We start from the raw sequence: 21156 nt of genomic DNA, 5'->3' as shown, positions 1-21156 counted from the left end.
TAAGGTAGAAGTTTATGTTTACAGCATTTTCCTCCAACAGGATTACATAGCATTACTCTCTACCTGGAGTATTTTCATTATGTTTTCAGGAATGTAGTGACTTTGGGATCAAAATCATAGTTTCAAATTTGTTTGAAATTCTGCAACATGCTCTGTTTGAGAAAGTTTAAGGGCAAGAAAGCACTACTGCCAAAGAAGATGGTAGCACATGCCTTGTTTTCCTAGGAAAAAACATAATGCCTTTCTCCTTTTATAGACTATTCTCTTGAAAAATAGAAGCGTGCATGATTGGAGTTTAGAAGACATTCTAAAAGCACATGCCTGATTTTGTACATGCGATTCTGTGGAAGAACAGAAACCTGTAGAATCATGTTGTTGGAGAAACAAGGTGAAGCAGACCTGACTGAATTTATCTGGACTAAGTTTCTATTACCTTTGTTTAGGAGATTTTAAGCTTTGTTCAGATGTATTTTAATTCTTATGTTTGAGATGATCTTCAGTAAAGGTAGTGGACATTTCTATTCTTCCATTAAACACAGGATATGTTCAGAATTAACTGGAGACTGCCATTCCTGTCTTCTTTATGGCTAAAGAAACATGGCCTAGACCTTGTTTAGGCTTACTGAGACAAAACCAGCATTATATTTATTTACTTTTCATTTGCAGGCTACCATTAAATAACATTTGTAACCTAGTATGTGTCAGTACAAGAAATTATTTCTTGATTTCAGTTAACTAGAAGAGAGAAGGGACAAAGAAGTCTGGTCTCTTCCCATAACCAAGTACTGCTGTGTGCGCTCTGGGTGGATGGAAGGACGTGGCATCTCTGCATGTGATTGAATCATCATATTTACTTGTGTTTTGTAGGCTTAAGTGTTTCTTCTCAAAGAAACAGATAAAATCAGAAAAAAAAGCCCAGCAAATCTCACTAAATCAAAGTCTTAGACTGAATACTCCCCTGCTGAAATGTGTAATGTTTCTTACCCTCTCACTAGTATTATTTTTCAGGTTGCTAGAAAGAGATTAATGTCTTTATTTCTTGTGGGAATGAATAATATTCTTTGGCTAGACTGACTGCTGAAACACTTTTTCCAGTGCTGCACACAGGCTGTGCAATACCCCAGAGCTCCCAGCCCAGCTGCAATTACCTTGAATTTGTGCTCATAATTCTCAAAAGCTTCCATGACCATGCAGACGGCCTCCATGGAGCGCTCCAGGCGCCCATCCACCCCGTTGAAGCGGTACATGCTGCCGGAAACATCCACCACCAGGCGCAGGCGCTTGGGCTTCTGCTGGGGGCTGCCGGGCTGACAGGGAAACACAACAGAAATCAACCCACTAGAAATGGGAAAGCTAAACATCAGTAAAAATAAAATATTCCAAAAAGAAACACAATGCACTTCGCAAATCAAGAAAATTTTATCCAGTAAACATTTTTTGGTTTTGCCGTTGTAGTTCTTTTTCATGAACAAAAAACCCAATTATTTTTCTATTTCAAACCTGTTATTTGACAGATAACTCAGCTCACTGTTTCCTCCCACCTTCAATGACTGGAAACAAAATACCTCAAAACATTCCACATATGCTTGTCAGGAAAAACCTTTTTCTGTTTCAGTTTTGATTCTTAACATTTTATTTCAGTAAAAAAACTCTCAAATTTGGCAGAAAGAGCTCTTCCTGCTCTTTTCTGCCATTTCATAATGGTAATGCTTTTCTTTGGCATGCAGTACTAACAGCAACTGTATATGACTGTAAAAACTTGTCTGCTGAGGTTAATAACATTCCAGAAATGTTTGAAATCTTGTTCTGATTAACTACTAGTTCCATCTTCATTCTAATGTTGAAACCATTGGTTTTTTTCCTAAAAACAAATCCCATCTGTTCTAACAATTTTTGGCACAGTACATTCAGGGGAGGTGTTTTATTTAGCATGCAATGAGATTTGTCTGGATTCAAATAAGAGGCCATTAAAGATGACCTGACAAAAGAAACCCAGTCACAATATAAACAAATAGCTAAAATATTCCTTTTATTTGTAAAGGATTTCTGTACTTTATTCTTTTAATTATTCTTTTAATAGACTGTGGCATCCCTGCTCTCCCAGATAAAAGAAGAGAAGACCTATTAAATCCTCCATTTGTTTTGGTTTTTATGCACACACTTAAAGATGTCCTTTTTTTTTCCTAATTCAATTATTTTTACAAAGCTTAAAACTGATACATTGAGTAAACACATTTTGAAAAAATGAGAACTGATGATTCAATCACTTTTAGCCCCACTAGTTTTGGCCAGGTTTAGTTGGTCTGATTCAAGGGGTTTCTCTGCTGCTGACCCAGAGTAACTGTAAAGCCTTCTAAGGAATAGCTGAATCAGGCCATAGGACAGTCAACTTTATCATATCTTAATGGCTTTTCCTCACACTTTTTTTTCTATCATAATTTTTATTCTTGTAAATCCAAGTATCTGTGGAAGTTGAAATTATTTTCATACTATGGAATAAGGAAAATAAATTGGTCAAGCACTTTTCTTTTAAATTCAAAGGGGATCAGCATATTTGTTAACAAAAAATAAGTTAGTGAGAAAATATTTTCCTTTTTTCTATAAAAGCAAACAAAATATTTTTTTCTGCTAATTGCCTTCTGATCATTAAAATGCGAAATAAAAAACTGTTGCACTGGATCAAAACTTAGCACTGCCTGGATTGGTGTCCTCTTTCTGAGGGTGACCAACAGGAAATATTTATGCATGACTACAAGAAGAGGTAAAGTAAATTTTCCATCCAGTGGTTGCCTCTGTGCCAGGGACATCCCAAGCCAGAAATATTTTTCTGAGTTTCTCATCCATATAACCTGCTCAAAGTCTAAACAGAGGCCCTGTACAGCCACTATGAATTCAGCAAACTGGTTAAGCTCTTCTCCACCTTTCCCTGGCTCTTGTTGGATACTTACTTGTGGCTCAAGTTCTCCACGTCGTTTATATATGGCTTTTTCTCCTGTCAGCCCATCAATGATTTTAGCATCATCTAGCTCTCCAACAGCTTGGTGTCTCAGCCATTGTCTTTCTTTACCCTTGGCCTACAATAGAAAGGATGTGATGTGAGTGTGTGTCAGACAATGTAAGACCTACTGCACATGACATACACATGAATTTCTTTGTAATGATGTGTTAGTTTTGGCGTAAGTCAAAGAAATCCAAACACATGTTCACAGCTGTCCCGGTCTTCTTTGAAAGAAAAATGAACACTGACAAATAATATGTTCCCTCTGCTGCAACTTGGTCTTTTTTCAGTAGTTTCATTTATGGGAGTATAACTGGGAACTGCAGAAATCTTAACCCTTCCTCTTGCAAATATGCTGAAAATGTGCATGGCAAGCCTGTTCAGATACACATACAACTGAAGGGACACAAAACTGACCATTTGCTAGGTGTTTTCAATCCACACAGAACAAGAAAAACTCATTGGATGACTTAAAAAACTAAACAGTATCCATTTAATCCACTCTAGACAATGGTAAATGGTTGCTTTTAAAACAGTATTAACAGTATAAACTAATTACATATTCAAAAAAACCAACTTTTAAAATCATGGTACTCGACAGTCCAATAAGCACTTTCATTATAGTTAAAAGGACATTTGTTATCTACAGCCTGACTTGATGAAAATACATTACAATCCATGAACTCAAACATTCATGGAACTCCTGTACACAGAGCATGCAGTTAAGATTGAAGACTCAAATGTTATAATATCTTAAGCAACATATTTAAGCGTGTTTGCAAAGGATAGCGTCATCCTATATAAGGTAAAATAGGTTCATAATACATAAGATCCCCTAAAGACAGCAAAGTTTGTATATATGTTTATATACAAAACATATATATGTTTCCTAAAGACAGCAAAGTTTGTATATATGGGGCTTGTGCTTTGTTTAATTTGTTTAAATCTTCACGTTAAAACTGCTCATTGTAGTAGTAAGCCCAATAAGGAAAGACAATTTTGAATTTGTACACATATAATGCTTTTGCCCTCTCAGCAAATTTCTGGTCAGCAACTGGAGGAAAATCAAATATCCAACAGGACACAAACTGCCTTAAACACTGACTTTCAGGAATGAAAATTAATTCCTCTCTGATGAGCCGGAAGTCTTACATTACAGATCCTCAGTAAACTGCAGGCTTGGGATTTGAAATGATGGATCTTTATAGTTCTGTATAGTCAGGTAATGACCTCTTAAGGTTCAGAGAATCTTTGATTTTGCTTTGGACTAAATGTATGAGGTTTTGTTCCAGTGTAGAGAAGGAGTTCTGGACTTCAGACTACTGCTTATAATTACTCAAGATTAATGGACTACTTGCCCATGAAAATAAGTGGGCAGAAAGACTACAAAGCCACAGAAAAATGTTTTGATTACCAAAATCAAAAGCTTTACAGATGCTTCCTGATGGGAAAGAAAAACAATGTTTCCCAAAAAACACAGAAACCTCAGCCTTTTAGTAAATCACAGGAGGGAAAGTTGAAAAGATTTCTGAGGTTGTGAATTCAGTCAATTGTGTGCTCTGATACATTTCCATGGTGATGCAGTCAACTGAACTTTAAGCCAGTTTGGCAGTGGGGCACCCATGAGTTTGTACCACCAACTAGGAATTTCTACTATCATTAAATATGCCTGGGATGAAAGTTAAATCCCTTTTTCCATAGGATCACTGATCCCTTTGTTGCCTTCAGAGTTGCATAACATTCACCTGTGAATTCCCAGTGACCTCTACATGTCTCACCAAAAAAACCCTTTAGTTTAAAAGCATTTACAATTTTAAGAGAAAATCATAACTAATATATATAGATACACCTTGTTTTGATAATATATGTACACACCTTTATTTCTGTTAATGTCAGAGAAAAAGTTGTGTATGTGAAGCTATCACATCTAAATATGTAGCTTGTAATGGTACAGCATGTATTAAACACTGCAAGTTGTGGTCTGCATTTGTTTCTGGGAAAACATTACACAAATGTTCCCTTAGCTGCTGAAATCATGAAAACACTACTGACATGGCACAGGGTTTTTCATATTTCCAGCTCTTCAAGCCATGCTTATTACAGGACTACTACTATTTTACTCTTGCTGCTATGACCAGACCATTCCTACATGGTCTAAACCAGACAGTGCCCAGCAGGCTCAGTTACTCAGGTTTGCCCAGTTTAGTTGCCGGGGCCTAAATGATACTCAGAAGCTACAGGGACAGTTGCCCCTAGTTCTCTCTGCAATAATCAATAATAAGAGAAGTACTTTCTGGAAAGTAAGTCACCACACATTAAATAAGGTCTTTCTAAGCGACTGACTGACCATAACCTTTTGAATTTGGAGTTCAGACAGACAAGCTTCAGGGGAGAGAAGAAAGAGCCCATCAGTGACAGGATATCCTGGACTTCTGGCTTTGCTACTTCTACAGAAGATAAACAAAAACTCATTATGTTTTGATAACGTTGTTCAAAGAGCTGACAGAGATCAGCAAGTTATAAAAAGCAAAATGAACAATGAAATTACATTCTCAGACTATGTTTATGTATCACTTTCAAGGATCCACCTATTCCAAAAATCTTTCTGCTGCTACTAACTTTTGGAGAACCACAGACAACTGGACCCAGCCTCTTGATTCTAGGGAAGTAAAATTTAATCAAATGAATTTCTTTTAAATAAACCCACAAAAAACCCCCACACAAACAAACAAAAAAACCCAACAACAACAACAAAAACCAACAAAAAGGCATATATTGAAGAGAAAATCCAGGTTAAATGGACATGGGCAACATATTTTGATTATGTGAACACAGTTTGAAATAAAGCAAACTCAAACATTTTTAAAAAGCCAAACATGTTCTATACTGAGAAGATAATTTGGGATTTTCACAAAGTTAAAAGATATAGACATGTGAGTTGCAAATTTTACTGCAATGAACTTTGCCATTGGTTTCTCATTTCAGATATGAGGAATGACTGACTCGTAACAGAAAGAAAACTGTTCTAGTTGAGAATTCAGGGTGTACACAGGACTATACAGAAAATAATGGGAGACAGATGCACAGCTCTTCATGAGGGCTGGATGAATTACCATTTATTTTTACAAAAAACAACTTTTTTGCCCTCTCAAAAACATCACATGAAATGTGTTTGTACTCAGCATCCTTATTAACAAAAGGCATTTTGCAACTAATTAACTGCTATTGTCATTTATCTTCATTTTCCTAATTAATCTTCTAATAAAATCCTTCCAAAATCTACATACAAATTTATAAAGTTAAAATTTTTCTTTCACTATTGCTCTTATTCTTTGCCTAGCTTTTTCAAATTCAGTAATTTGTTTTATTCATCATAAATTACATTTCCTAACTTTGTGGTTAGCTGTTACAGGTTTTGGCAGGAAGTTAGCAAAGTCTCATAAAATACTGCAGCTTATAAGACTTTGCCTTGATATCAAAATGACCTTTTTTAAAAAAGCAAGAGGATATGCCTCCTTATATTAAAATATGTTATGCCTCCTTATATTAAAATATGTTATTTTTTAAATTATGATTAACATGACCCTTGAACGTAAGAATTTCGTCTCCAAGGGACAGATAAGACAGACTTAAAAAAAACTTCAAACTGAAGATTCACTTATTGATTTCATACCCAGAGTGTGCTTCCAATTGCATGTGTGCTAAAAACCCACCTAGATATAAATGTTGTACAAAACTGAGATTTACATCCAATTTTTTTTCAACAGAGACCTGTCTTTATAAGCCAAAAGTTTGTGTCCTGAAATGAAACACATATTAAGTGCCTGAATCACCTAATTATGTCCAACTAAAATGTTCATTACAGGAGGAGTTCTCTGAGTTGGTACATTCATGATAAAACTGGCTAATGGTTCTTTGTGTATACATGTGATTATAGTAATGCTGTTGTAGCTACGAAGGTTTAAAGGTAAAAATAAGGTAAAGAAATATAACTTTTCTTACTTGCAATATGAAGGGATTGGATTTCTTTGTCCAGAAGGAGGCTGTTTATCATACAGAGTGATTTCTTTCTGTATTTCAGTTTTATTGCTTAAGACACAGCACGGTGACTAACAAACTAAGGTATATATAAACTAGTGGTTAGTAGCCCTCAACAGAAATATTTATAATCAAATATGTCTTATAAGGAGTAAATCACTCTTCTTTTAATTTTCACTGAAGATTAGCAGATGCCTCCTAGAAACAATGCACTTACAATTTTATTTACCCTGTATATGAACAGTAGTATTAAAAAACCCAGAACAACCACCATGCCAGTTACCAGAAGAAAGGCAAACTGGTGGTTTTAGTGAGTTTCCACTTAGGAGATTTGGGCTATACCTCTTTCTATTACCGAGAGTTAAAAAAACCTTAGAAAAACCCATGTTTTCAGCTGCATATGTAGTAAAGCTCCTACCTGGAGTGGGTGCCTCTTTTAGCATCTATAGCATTTGCAGCTCACAGCTAAAAAATACTCTTGGACTGGAGGTAAAGACAAAGACTGGGCTCTACACACCTTCACAAATTCTTTTCATAATGTGTAGTAGTATTTTCTGTCACAAAACTGTGCTCCTGAGTAAGTAATCTCTGCAAGGTTGGGAATAATGTAACATGTAGAGATGAGCACAGGGATTCACACATAGGCTGCCTTTTAAAACAGTAATATGAAACTCTTTTTCCTAACTGATTATAACCTGACCTTGCTTTTAGCTTTCAAAGGCATGACTACCAGATGTTAACAGGATGTTAGCAGGATAGTATTTGGGGCCTAATGCAATGACCTCCCTGTGTTCCTTTATCAGAGAATCTAAGATTACCTGCAGATTGTCCAAGATGATGCGGAGTGACTGAACTTGACGTCGGACTGCTCCAGAGAACCTTTCGTAAGTTGATGCATCATATTCACTCATCTGAATCTCTTTCAATCTAAAGGAAAGAACAGGAAACTAAGAACAGTTTAGGAAACATGCATATCTTCCATTTACTAATGTAAACTAAATGTTTATTTACTTGGTAACAGGGAAATTTAGACTGCAACAAGCCTACGGAAGAGAAGTGGCAGCTGCTCTTGTGAATTTTTGATATGCAGATGTTCATCAACGTCTACAGGGACTGTATCACGTTAAAACTTATTAAAGTTACTAATATATGACTCTCACCTAATATGCTTTAAAGTTTGACAAGTAAATCAGAGGTTCTGAAAAATTTGATCAAATTTGAAAGGTTTTGTTGGCTCAGGTTTTGCTATCTGTACATAAAAGGATCATGAGTTCATTACTTCACTGTTGGAGTATTTTAAACATATCCTGATTCCTGCTTCAACACAAAGGTTAAGTAAAATAGTATAAAATCTGTCCTTGAAGACCTAAAAATAGAAACTGTTTCAAATAATTATCTTTGTGCTTCATTAAATGAAGAAACCTTGAAACAAAGAAGTTTTAAATGAACATTAACAAAAACGTGCTCCCCCCCCCCACAAAAAATGAGTCATGCACTATCCTGTCCCAAGGCCTGTAACAGAGAGCACACATGCACCAGGAAAACAGATACATGCTTTCTTTATAAGCAAAGATGTGTCCATTTCAAGTTCTGTACCACCTCTTGAACAGCATAGCTTAGCAGAGCAGGTGAAATTCACCATTGGAATGTAATTACAGAGGTGCAACAGTGAAGAACGAGCTAGGAGACAGGCAGATATGCTGGGAGTGCTCACTGTTCTGCTGTGACCCAAAATCACTCAGAGAGGCAGCAGTCGTGTACCTGCCCACCCCACCCCCAGCATGTGGCTGGGTTCAGTCCTGAGCTAAAACATATTGGCCTGTCTGTGCCCAGCCCATTTCAGACAAGCACTTCATAACAGCACAATCTCACTCACAGTGCTTACAAAAATACAGTGTTTTTCACTAAACTATAAATGGATAGTAAAATATGTATAGGCTAATTTTATTTCTAATTGCAAGTTTTTATAACACTATTACAAGTTAATTGCCTGGATCATACAGTATACCAGAGAAGTGCTGTTTAGACTGACCCTTTGAAGATATTAAAATCAAACATCAAATCTTTGTTGTCTCTATCCTGATGTCTTTTTCTACTTAAAGTTTTGCATACACAGTCACTATAGCCAACTCTTATTCATTACAAGTAGGAAAAAATAACTTTCAGTGCTGCACATTTAATTTCATGAATCCTGCCAACACAGTTCAATACATTCAGATCTATAAAAGAAACAAAAAGAACCTCACTTGCTGTTTTACTTTGTTGCACTCTACATAAATCCAAAGTGATAGGTAGTTCAGAAAAATATAATGAAAAATACTGCATCTGTTCCATTTTTGTCAAATAGGGCAATTTAAAATTTTTACCACTAGAAATATGATGTAGCCAGGAAAGCATCAGTAACTTTTATAGGAAATTTCTCCTTTCCAGATAATCCTGTATAAGCAAAGCAGTGAAATCTGCAGTTTCCTTTTTCTTTTTTTTCTGTCAACCTGAGGACTCCAACCTCCCTATTTTTATCTGTTAGTTCCCACAACTATACAAATGATACAGAATAACAATCCAAGTCAAATGTGGTTTCATAATAGGCTACATTTGCAGCTGGTACATGCTGGCCCATTTGGGTTTTGGAGGACAGGAATTGTTACCTCAGGTACAGATACCCAGATTTTACAGGGCATAGCTGTACTGTTCCCACAGCATGTAGCAGTAGCCAGGAATTTCCCCTTTTCTCTATTTTAGTGAATCACCACACAGGCAGTAGAAACTCATCAAAGCATGCCAAGTGGACATATGCACAGACAGATGTACAGTATCCAAGACCATACATATCCATTGTTCTATTATGAAGCAGCTGAGAAGCAATTTTGAAGAGGTGGTATGTTTTTTTTTAATACAAAATACCAGAGATTGACTTGAGAGTTCAGTTAGTGGAAGAAATCTGCATCTCTGTGCATATTCTGGAAAAGAGTTGATCAGTAATCACACATTACACTCATGCTGAGAAGACCTGCTGTTTGTGTTAATTAGCTGCTGAAGCTTAATAGTTCAAATTACAGAATCACAGAATATTCTGAGGTGGAAGCAATCCACAAGTATCATCAAGTCCAGTTCTGAAGTGAATGGCCCATACAGGGATCAAACCCACAATATTATTAGCACCATGCTCTAACCATCTGCCTACAGATCTTTCAAACAGAAGCAATTTGCTTGCAGTGGTCCATTTTGAAAGACACTTATTAAGTGATTAATTCCTAACAACATACAATCTGGATTCATCATAATGCAAAGAAATTTTCATATAATCTATTTCTTTTAAAAAAGATAAATATTTACCTGCATCTCCTTCTCCATCTAGCTATGTTTTACTTTACCAAATCACACAGTCATTTTAACATTGTGGCTTAATTCAATAAAACATTCCATGCATCTTGACCAGAACAGCTAAAAAACATGTGCTGGTAATCTCTGTTAAGTGATAATGAACAGGGTAAGGTAGCTGATAAATGCAGTAACGAAAGAAAATTATTTTCAGCCATCCTTTCAAATTCTTCTGGGAAATAGAAAAGCAAAGAAAGACTTTCACATTACCTCTGTTTAAAGGCCTTTTCAGCCATCTCTCGAGCAGCTCTCTTAACTTCCTCAGGAACAGCATCCTTTTCAGCCTGAGACACTTGGTAAACCCTGTGGCCAGCGTCCAGCCGATACGGCCCACCTTTGCCACCTAACCCAGCAGTGTCTCTCCCACCTAAGACAGTAGAGATGAAAAAACATTAGGAATACACACTTCATAAAAAAAATAAGAACAAATTTTATTTAAAGCTTCCTTTGTCATCTACACATGTTCCAAAGATGTTGTTAACAATCCCCAATTAAAATACTTATTGCCAAAGATTTTCAAAACCTAACAGCTACAATGGTAAACAAGAACTCCCATGGAATACTTGTGTTTATAGTTCCTTGAGACATGATTCATAATGGTTTCCACACTGTACAAAGGGGACCATAGAACATATAAATTTTGTACATCTCTTCAGAGCTCCTGATCCCAGACTCTGCCTTCTCCCTAGAATTTGTTGGTTTACACTGCTTCCAAATCACATTATCTTGTGACCACTATCATGACCTATTAGAATTAGGAAGTACTTTGCCCGTTCTGTGGACCTCTTGCCTATGCTATCTAAATTTTTGCAGCTACAGGGACATCTAAGAGAATGGCAAATGACTCAGCCAAGTTTCTGTGGCTGAAAGCTTCTTGTTCTCTGTATGGCCAGTAAAAGGAAACAAAAAAAAAAAACAAAAACAATTGAAGAAGAGATCTGCTACATACAGTTTAAGTTAGACATAGCAAATACTTCTTTTCTCTTATTTTACTGGCAATAAAACTACCCTGTATTGGGTAAAATAGATCTAAGCAGAGGACAGCTTTGTACAAAACCATTTTTGACTGGCACAGCATCTCGCTTAGATATCTGTCAATGATGAATTAAAAAAACCCAAAAAGAAAAACAATGAAATACCTGTTCCACCAGCCCACGTATTTCCACCAACATGTGGCATGTTGTCTGGATCCACTTTTCCATGTTTGGGGGAGCTGACATCCAAACCACTTTCCCTCTCAATGGTTATCTGTACAAGAGAGAGAGATGTAAATATCTCTTATAGTAAAGAAAATACCCCAACAACCTAATAATAACATACTAGGTGTGCTGAGCAGCTGTAGGACCAGCATTGGTTCAATAAATGCAACATTCCACCTCAGAACAGAGCAGGGTAAAACAAGGCTCCTGAGTGGCACATTAGACTCACACCTGAACTAAGGCTACTGCCACATCGGAATCCCTCTGCATTCTTTTCATATCCACACCAGAAATTGTTTCTTGATAACTGCCCAACATAACTCAAAATCCCCCTGTAGACAAAATCACCCGCAGCTCAAACACTTCTCAGAGTATTGTATATCCACAGCACTGCACATCCATTTACACATTTCATGTGCACCCAACTGCAGCCCCACGTTCCCTGTTGATGGGAAGATTGATCCTTTCATGAATAGTGACTAAAGAGATGAGAATGGCCAGCAAATGGCCAGTTCAAATGACAGGCTCATGGAATTCTCAGCACTGCTGCCTGGACCATAGAAGGTCTCCCATGCTGGGTTTTCCAGACCTGTCTGCTGGCGGTGCTTTCACCGCTGACTCACAGCACAGCTGAATACCCAACAGCTGCCAGATGGTCAGGGCTGAGTCACTTTAGGCTGGGGCTGGACCCAAGTGGGTGACTGAAGGCAAAAATTCTCCTTCCCGTTATGAACTCTGAGTCATGCACTAAATCAGTGAATCGTGTGTGAACTGCCTCTTACTAATCATCTGTAATTTAGTGCCACTTTATATTTTTTTAATGAAACCCAGTGGCTGAGATAGAAAATTAATGTCTCTAACCACTTAACATTAACTTTCTTCTTATCTACCATAATACATTAAATTCTCCAATGAATTTAGATGTTCCAATAACTATAATTTATTGTCTTCTCAGAAGTCCACTGGCATTATCAGGTTTTTCACTGTAGAGCAGTGAATTCACTGTCTTGCAGAATCAACTTCATGCTGACATGAATTCCACACATGTTTTTGAACTGAAAACATGTGCTCTAACAACACTGTCCTGGCAGCTATTCAAAATATCATTCTCTTTCCCTTTACAGAATTTATATCAATTCAAAGAGGTACAATACATCCTCTTGTGAACCATGTCATTAGTGTAAAATCAAGATCTAATCTGCTAAATTACATCCATTTAACATTTGTATAGGGAGAAACATGTAACCACAACAGCATGCTACCCTTAGGGTTATATACTTTTTTTGGTTTAAGAGATTTCCTCTAAAATAAACCGTTCTTTTTTTTTTGCATAACTGGTCGATTTAAAAACTATCAAAAACACAGATTAACAAAAAATGCTGAATTTAGTTTAAAACAAAATTATAAACCCAAAATGATAGTTTCAGCCTCATGAAACAAAATAAAATATTATTCTATAATGAGAAACATGAAATTAGGCAAAAATGTTATATGTTCATGCTTACTCTTTTTTTATAGAAAAATATTCTTTCTTCAAAAGAAAGCTCTATGAAACAAACATAACTATAACCAGTGATGCAAATGTCATATTCTATTTTTGTCAAGTTTTTCCATTGAAAAATTCCACTAATCATTTTGAAATACAAGCATTGTTTAAATCTTCAGTGAAAATGTCTGTAGACAAAAGAGCTTTTGTGCTCATATGTCTTTCTCAAGTATAATTTGTTTACAAATAGTGTTTCTAATACACATGCACTAGACAAGTTTCTAGTATAAACTGATTTTACAACAGCATTGATCTGATTAAATCTGATTAAAGCAGGTATTTGTAACTTTGAAACGGCATGTGGTTAATAGAAAATCTTCTGTCTTATAATGATTTTTTTGCTTTCTCTTCTTGAAAGGACACCAAACATCCAACATTTAATTTCTGCTAAAACTTTGAAAAAAATTGGTTGAGAAAGAAGAAAAGAAACAAGGGCTACAATCTATCATAGCTTCAGAATGGGAGTTCTTTGCTATTTTTCTTTTTATGTATAATTAATAGCTGAATTGTTAAATAATTTAAAATTCAATGATACTGGAAAGGAACACCACCAGCAGATGTGTAAATGCCATGCCAGTGAATTTCAGCAGTTTAATCTACTTTTCTTTTTAGTATCACCTATGCAGACAAGGTAGTAGAATTTTGCTAACTCTGAATACTTTAACAACCAAATTTTTACTAGCACAGGAAAAGTATTTTCAAATTTACCATATAATTAGAAACTGCATTATATTAGCACACTGTAGAATCCTCTGAAGACAATCTTCTGGATATATGTCCCTGGTTTTTCTTTGAGCTCTTAGATAATTCCCTTAGTGACTTGTCAGACTTTCCCCTTTCTCATTCCCATATCTATGGAAGGTAATTTTACAAGTTTCAGGGTAATTTTACAGCCAACAAATTGTCTCTACTCTGAAAGCACCTCTATAAACTAGAAGTTAGACTACCAAATACCTATATTAGAATTGAAGATATATTTTACAAATAAATAAACCGTAAATCAATGAGCCTTGACATGAAATCAGAGGGAGAATCAGGAAAAAAACTGAAGAGAAAAACTTTTGGATAATGACACATTCTTCAGAATGACAAATAAAAAGAGATGGAAGAGCCATAGGTAAGTCACCCCTCTGAGGACTGGAGGAATTCTTGACATTAGAAACTATTGGAAAGGTAGATTTAAGGGGCAGAATCCAAAACTGGATGGATTAGGAACCTGAGAAACTGAAGAACACTCAGCTGGAAATATCTAGTTTGTCTAGAGTGAGAAGGAAGACAAGAAAAACAGGTACAAAAGGCAGAGAAAGGAGTCAAGCAAACCTAAAATCCACACTAGCTTTGCCAAGCTTGTCTCACTGTAATTTCTACAATGAGTTTTCTATTACTGTTATGATGGTTATTTTTCAAATATATAAATGATTTCCTTGCTTAAAAGTTGAACTGTCCCCTCCTGAATATTTTCCATTTGAATCTAATTGCTAGACTTCTAGGAACTTTTTTCCTTTCAAAAGGTTTTGATTAATCACCCCTTCTTGAGAGAAATATGTGCTCTTCCTAGCTATACATGTACTGAAAGGCACCATTCATTACTGCACCATTGTGCAGAGTCCATACTGCCTGGTGTGCATATTATGGCTTTGTGAAACAACACACAAATTCAGCCTTGCAGCCTTGAGCTCCAGCTATGAGGCACAGGTCAGAGAAGAATAGCTGGAAAAACTGAATTTTTCCCTCTGAAAGTTCCTTTTGATTTCCAGAAAAACCCACTATTTGCAAAACATTCAAGGCCCACATACTTAATTTGTAAATTATCTAAACTTGTTTATATATATTGATGATTCACAATCAGAGTGTGAAAGTTCTTTTCCACTCCCTATTTGAGAAGGTTTTTTTCAAAGCCTTCATCACACAAGTAGCACAACTACTATCATCTCCGGGAATACACAATTCTAACTTTATTCTCTGTAGAGTCCTAATTGCCAGTAATCCTCAATGATCTTAGTCTCTAGTTTCAAGTACTTTTGTGCTCTCATTTTCTTTCTATATTCTCAGGCACTTATAGCAATAGGTTACGGGTATATTCATAACAACTTTGTGATGCAGGCTTTGTAGGGCTGTCAAATTCAATGAAACAAACAAAAATTTTGTGTGACAGAATATGAACAGTTCGCTTCAGAAGGATGCCAAAGGAATGTGCTTTTCTTAAGAGGCAATGGCATGAAAGGCTTAAGAAAAAGGGAAATTAAAAAACAACAACAAATACCATGAATTGTTAATGCTTTGACTTAATTTTCTGGTCCTGCCTCTTACACATCCATTAACTCCTGACAATAAGGGTAGCCAGACAGGAATAGAACTAAACACTGATTTTACTTTCAGTGAGAGATACATGGCAGCTGAACAACTTGCTCTAGATCAGGTCCTTCTGAAAAATATGAATGTATGACAAAATGCTTTTACATGGCTCCACTTTTTTTCCCCTCCCTTTTTCCTGATAACACTGGGATTCTAAGAGCAAACTGCATAGGGAAAACTGATACAAACATATTCAGTCTGGAAACTAAATGATCTTATCATCCTTCATGAAGAAGATAAAGAGGCTGAAAGAAGTCCATTACATGATTTACTGCACTCAACACCACAGTGAAACCAGGTGTTTCACATCTGTGCCATACTTATGCCAAACAGCCATTAAACACATACCAATCTGTAACAGTGGCCACTGCAAAGATCAGTCAAAGGCTGGTGGTTTTGTCTAGACTTCAGCTGGTCAGACAAACTATGGATATTGTATACTAAACAAATCTTGACTACTTTGGAAGTGGATCTAGAACCACATTCATGCCAGTTAAGTGAATGTGGGATTGAATTCTATTGAATGCTGATGTGAAATCATCTAATTTAATAACATTAACCCCTGGAGAGTAAGGAAGCACTGGCATACTTTTGACACTTTCACAATCCCTCAGTAAGAGACACAGGCTGTATTGAGGATCACACAGCTGACCCAGTACACGGTGCATTGCCACTACTACAGGCCACTGTCACAGCTATGGGAAGAAAAGAGCTTACATGAACCCATTAGAAAATAAGCCGCAATAAAAGTGTGGGAATTATGAAGATGGATGCAGTACTCTACTATTAAAATTATTGATGCCCCATATACACCCATATTTCATTCTAACTTATGAGTTATTTTCACAATGCAGTACTTCCCTTTTGATTTCAGAATTAATTTGCTTCTAATGCATTGCAAAAAAATCTCTCTGGCTCTCTGAGTAAAACTGACCAAAAGTGTTATCAAATTTAGCTTCAACTGATTTTGTGCAGGTGACCTTAATGACATTTTAGCATCCAGTAATCTTAATTGTACATTGCAGGAAAACTGAGAAGAAAAAAAATCTTTAAAAAGAAGATTCACCATTTAAAGAGGGTCGCAAGCAGCACAACTGTGCACTTCTGTATCTTAGCAAGTGCTATTCAAAGTACATCTGCATTGAATGTATATTAATAGCTCTACTATTAACATGTTTACAATAATATTCAGTGTAATGAGTAAAAGACATTTAGCAAAGTCAACTGAAATGAACATTTCAGAGGATCTATTATTCAGTCATTAATGTTTCAGATTGAAACAACATTCCCCCAAGTATGTTAAGTCATACATCAGCTCCTCATTCTTCATCTGTTACAGCTGACTTAAGACTAAAATTCCTCAAGTTGTATTTATTGTGGAAACAGGGAAAGAGAGGGAATTTCATCTCCTCCTGTCTTGTCCCACTTGAAATTTTCTTTATTCCTGGCAGGTTTATGCAAGAGATTGAGCCAACAGCTTTAACTGTCCAAACCTCCATTACAATTGTGTAAAAAGCTGGCTCTCGAAAACAAGGGGCAGAACATGTACTCAGACTTAAATGCTGGCAGATCGAGAACTCATGGTTACGTGTTAGGAAATATCTTTTAGAATTTGTAAGCAGAAGTCAGGCAAACTTGAAAATATTTCTAGCTTTGAATAGAAAAGTAATCAACAATTGACAGCTTCCAGTAAAATGTGAAGGACTTTTTCTTCTAATGCTGACTGGGATGCAGATAATTTTTTTTGTTGTTGATCTTCCTGCCATCCTGCCCTGTAACTGACACTGCAACACTGCAAATTGGCTAGAGAGTGGATGGTCTTTTAATACAGCATCTCACTTTTGTATCCTGACAGGGTTAACTTCATTAAAATTCCTGAAGGGCACAGGAGGTGTCAGTGCCTCCCATTCAGGACTGCTTGCCAGAAAGTTCCTCTCTGGGGCTCACAGCAACAAAAGCAAGTTTCTGCCTCAGGAATGGCAAAGAAACTCTGGCTTCCGACGGGGGCGAGCTGCCTCACGCACAGGGGAACAGACCTTTCACCTCTTAGTTTTAATTATCTCTGGCCCTGACAGGCTGAACTCATGTCTAATCCTCTCACATAAAATAATGCTTATTTTAATACTTCAGGTACAAAAAGGTGGAAAAACCAGAAAAAAACCACTTTGATTCCAGACTAACATCCTGCAGGTGTAAAGAGATGAAATTTTTACTTTAAAAATAGTCTATATTTCCATTCTTCCAACCTCCCCAAACCAAGTATTTCTTATCCTTTTGGGAATGTTTAAGCAGAGTAGGGCATTCCTTACAGGCTTTTACATCTTCATAATAGAAATAAATGGAATTCCTCCTTGTTGCATGTAGCGACAAGGAATCAACCTCTCTGCTAAGCCCTTTTAAGCGTTCAGTGGATCCTTCCACATAGAGAACATTTACTAAAGATGCAACCAGCATGATTTCATGTGTCACAGCAGAATAAATGAGTCCAAATTATACAAGCAAACAGGGACACAGCTGCAGTATTTACAGCTGATATTTATGGAGGAAAATCTTTAAAAAGAAAATTTTAGGGTGCCCAAATATTGTTTTCACAAGCACTGATGCTACTATTAGTAATAATACTGCATTATTGGTTGTTTCTTACTGTTGATCAGAAGAAAATAGGGAAAAGAATGAGTGCACTAAGATTTGAGGAAGAATACAATTCATACAATTCAGGTGCTCAGTTCAATGTAAATTAAGTTGTGCATTAGCTTAATTTGTTGCATGATTAGACAGTCCTGGAAAGCAGGCAGATCTAAGCTGGCAAGATCCCATTCGTCATTTACTTTTTTATCATAATGGAAAGAGCTCTTCTAAGATCCAATTAGAAGATATCTGCTCTTATCATAACATATCTGAGATGCAGAAGGAAAGAGTTAATCTGTTATTTTGCCTTTTCATTAACAAAAAACATATTAAACAGGACAGTTCATAGTCAATGAAGAAAATGGGTTACTTTCCATGAAAGGCACTAAATTATTGCTGAGAAATATTAGTTATATTAATATAAACCCACTAGAAACACTATAAAATATCTTAACTCGCTGTCCTCATTAGTGCTGTAGACAAAGATTGAGCATGTATCAGTAGAATACTGCAGGAAAAGAAGGGAAAAGGTTGTACATTTTTGCCTTATGGGTGATTTGGGAGATGGTAATTTCATTATCAAAATCAGTACAAAATCTGCTTTCACTCTCATACATTATTATGAAAAAAGATTGACTTTGACAAAACACAACTGTACTCCATGTGAAAAATGCATTATGTAATCCATCCCACAGTGGCACAAAGGATTAGGAAATGTATTCCATGGAATGCAGAATATACTTCTGCAGATGTGCAAGAGACTGATGCTTCCCTGAAACAATATAATTGTTTTTCTTTTATTTCTGAGCTTCTCCAACCTTAAATCTCCAATATTATCCTAGGCTGCATTTTACAGGTCATGCCTTCCTCTAACACAGTCTTTACCAGCAGCATGAATATATGCATTACATTCTCAAAGAGCAAAGAAGTTGCACATTAGACAAATCACAGGCTAACCTGCCTCTGCATTGTGGTTTTACACTCTACCATAAAACTGATTCTACTAAAGAGAGAAAGAAAACTTTTCATAATCTACTTACACAAACTAGTGAGAGAAAGGCATAAACAGACAAAAACCCCTCTAATGGTTTCTACTTTGTTCACTTGTACTGTATCATGTACAGCTTTTTTCTACGTACTAGAAATTAATATCAGGATTTCTGTTCACAACAGCAAAAAATTGAGTCCACAAGTAATTTTTCCACAGAAATGATGTCTAATCTTAGATAAGACAATAAAAATGTGTGAAATACATCCTGTTTCTTCAACTTGTATCCTGAAATGAAAAAAACATTTATCACACTGCAGTACAAAACTTTCAGTATGTTTTCTTTTTTTTCATTTGACTTCATTTTGATTTTTTATCTTGTCTGTAAAACTTTTCAAGAGCTCAAACTGAACTAATAAAACTTCATGCATCATCCGACTCAGATTCATCTGACTTTTAATTCTAAAAGCAGTATTTAAAATTCAGGCAGGCATCAAGCTTTGTCTTAAATACCAGAATTGTTGAAAGCATCATCAAACTTTGATGGCATTTTAGAAAACAGAATCTGGATGGGGTAGAGGCGGAGATTTGGAGTGAGACTTATAAAAAGCTGTATATCGCTTGCAAATGAAGTTGATATACACCAACTAAAAAAACCAAACCAATGTACAAAATTCTGCTGTGGAATCTTTTTTGAACTAATGCTGTCACTTAAAGAACCAACTCAGAAACTCTGAACAGCAGACGCATTAGAATATTTTGCCCACAAATATACAGTGTGTGGCTTAAAAGCAGGAAAACTAAATAAAGTAATAGATAATATAATACATTTATTATTTCATGTAATGGATCCTCTGTTATGTAAACACCTATTTACACTATGTAAAGTCCACACCACTTTACACTATGTAAAGTCTATTTTCCTGTGTCATTATTTAAAACTCCCTAGTCAGTTCTTTTCAACTATAAGATGTGAGGTCGTCGTCTTCTTAGTATTCTAATCTACTATGAAATATTATCAGAGGAGACAGATATCATCTAGCTTCGTTATTTATCATGACTATGACACACCTCCTAGACAAGCTAGAAACATGGGATAAGTGAACATACGATGTCAGTTTGGAATGGTCCAGACTGAAGACCACAGGGTAAAATGAAAGTTGAAAACAATTACCTGTGGAAGGAGAAAAGCCTGATTTTCTGTATACCTAGGACCTTGTCAATGCTGTCCTTAAGAAGCAGAGGCAGAAGTTATTTAATAACTACTACATTGTTTTCTTTTCTAAAGGAAAGCCTCTTAAAATTGGCATTAGTGTAACAGATTATTTAAATTTTCCCTATGTTTGTCCTTTCACTAATCAGGGAACCACTTGCATAAAGGCATAATTATTAGTATGCATTTGTCTTGCTGGGACAGCAGGATTTCACTGGTGTTAGGAGATCCAGCCTTTATGTCAGCAATGTGCACTGCTGCAGACTTTTTGAGATCTTCAAGACAGTGTGTTGAGGTAATAATATTTTCTCCCATGAGAACTCTGGGCTTCCACAGGAAGGTCAGAGAAAGAAAGGGAACTTTGTGCTGCATCAGACTGCTCTAATCGAAAGTTAAGGTTATTTCCCTCCTGCTCTGTCTGCTCCAATTAGACTGGAAGGTCTCCTTAGGAAAGAGAATGTATTTTAGACATGTTTGTACTGTGCTTCTAACAAGGGCCTCACTCAAGCTGAGGAAATTTATATAAAAGGTATCTGACAGAGAGCCAATGATCTTTATCTGAGTTACTTTATCCCATAAATACTTTTAGAGATACGCATTTATTTAGCTCTCCAGTCTCAAGCTTCCCCATACTCAGATGCTTTCATTCAAGGGCCAGTACACAGCTGCTAGCCCTCAGCTGGATAAATTATATATCCCGGGAAGAGGTCACAAAACTAAACTGTGGATTTGGGGCTCACAGATCTCAGAACTGCAAGCGCTATCAAACCATATCTTGGAATCCACCTATTGACTAGATAACTCTGCAAT

The 21156-nt window shown here is 36.2% G+C and overlaps 1 protein-coding gene across 1 annotated transcript in view; it reads right to left on the bottom strand.

Moving 5' to 3' along the window:
* The window catches only part of VWA8 (von Willebrand factor A domain containing 8), a 181970-nt gene that overhangs the window by 12573 nt on the left and 148241 nt on the right, over positions 1 to 21156 (bottom strand). The window contains exons 38-42 of the mRNA XM_041466938.1: positions 11557 to 11665; positions 10628 to 10784; positions 7855 to 7963; positions 2949 to 3074; positions 1149 to 1307 (exon numbers count right to left, since the gene is read on the bottom strand). Coding sequence (XP_041322872.1) covers positions 1149 to 1307; positions 2949 to 3074; positions 7855 to 7963; positions 10628 to 10784; positions 11557 to 11665 — 660 coding nt within the window. The remainder of the gene's footprint in view (positions 1 to 1148; positions 1308 to 2948; positions 3075 to 7854; positions 7964 to 10627; positions 10785 to 11556; positions 11666 to 21156) is intronic.

This window comes from Pyrgilauda ruficollis, unplaced genomic scaffold (assembly GCF_017590135.1).
Source record: "Pyrgilauda ruficollis isolate IOZ18807 unplaced genomic scaffold, ASM1759013v1 scaffold20, whole genome shotgun sequence".
NCBI classification, from domain to species: domain Eukaryota; kingdom Metazoa; phylum Chordata; class Aves; order Passeriformes; family Passeridae; genus Pyrgilauda; species Pyrgilauda ruficollis.
The sequence above is the reverse complement of the archived record's forward strand: the minus strand, read 5'-3'. Positions and strand labels throughout refer to the sequence as shown.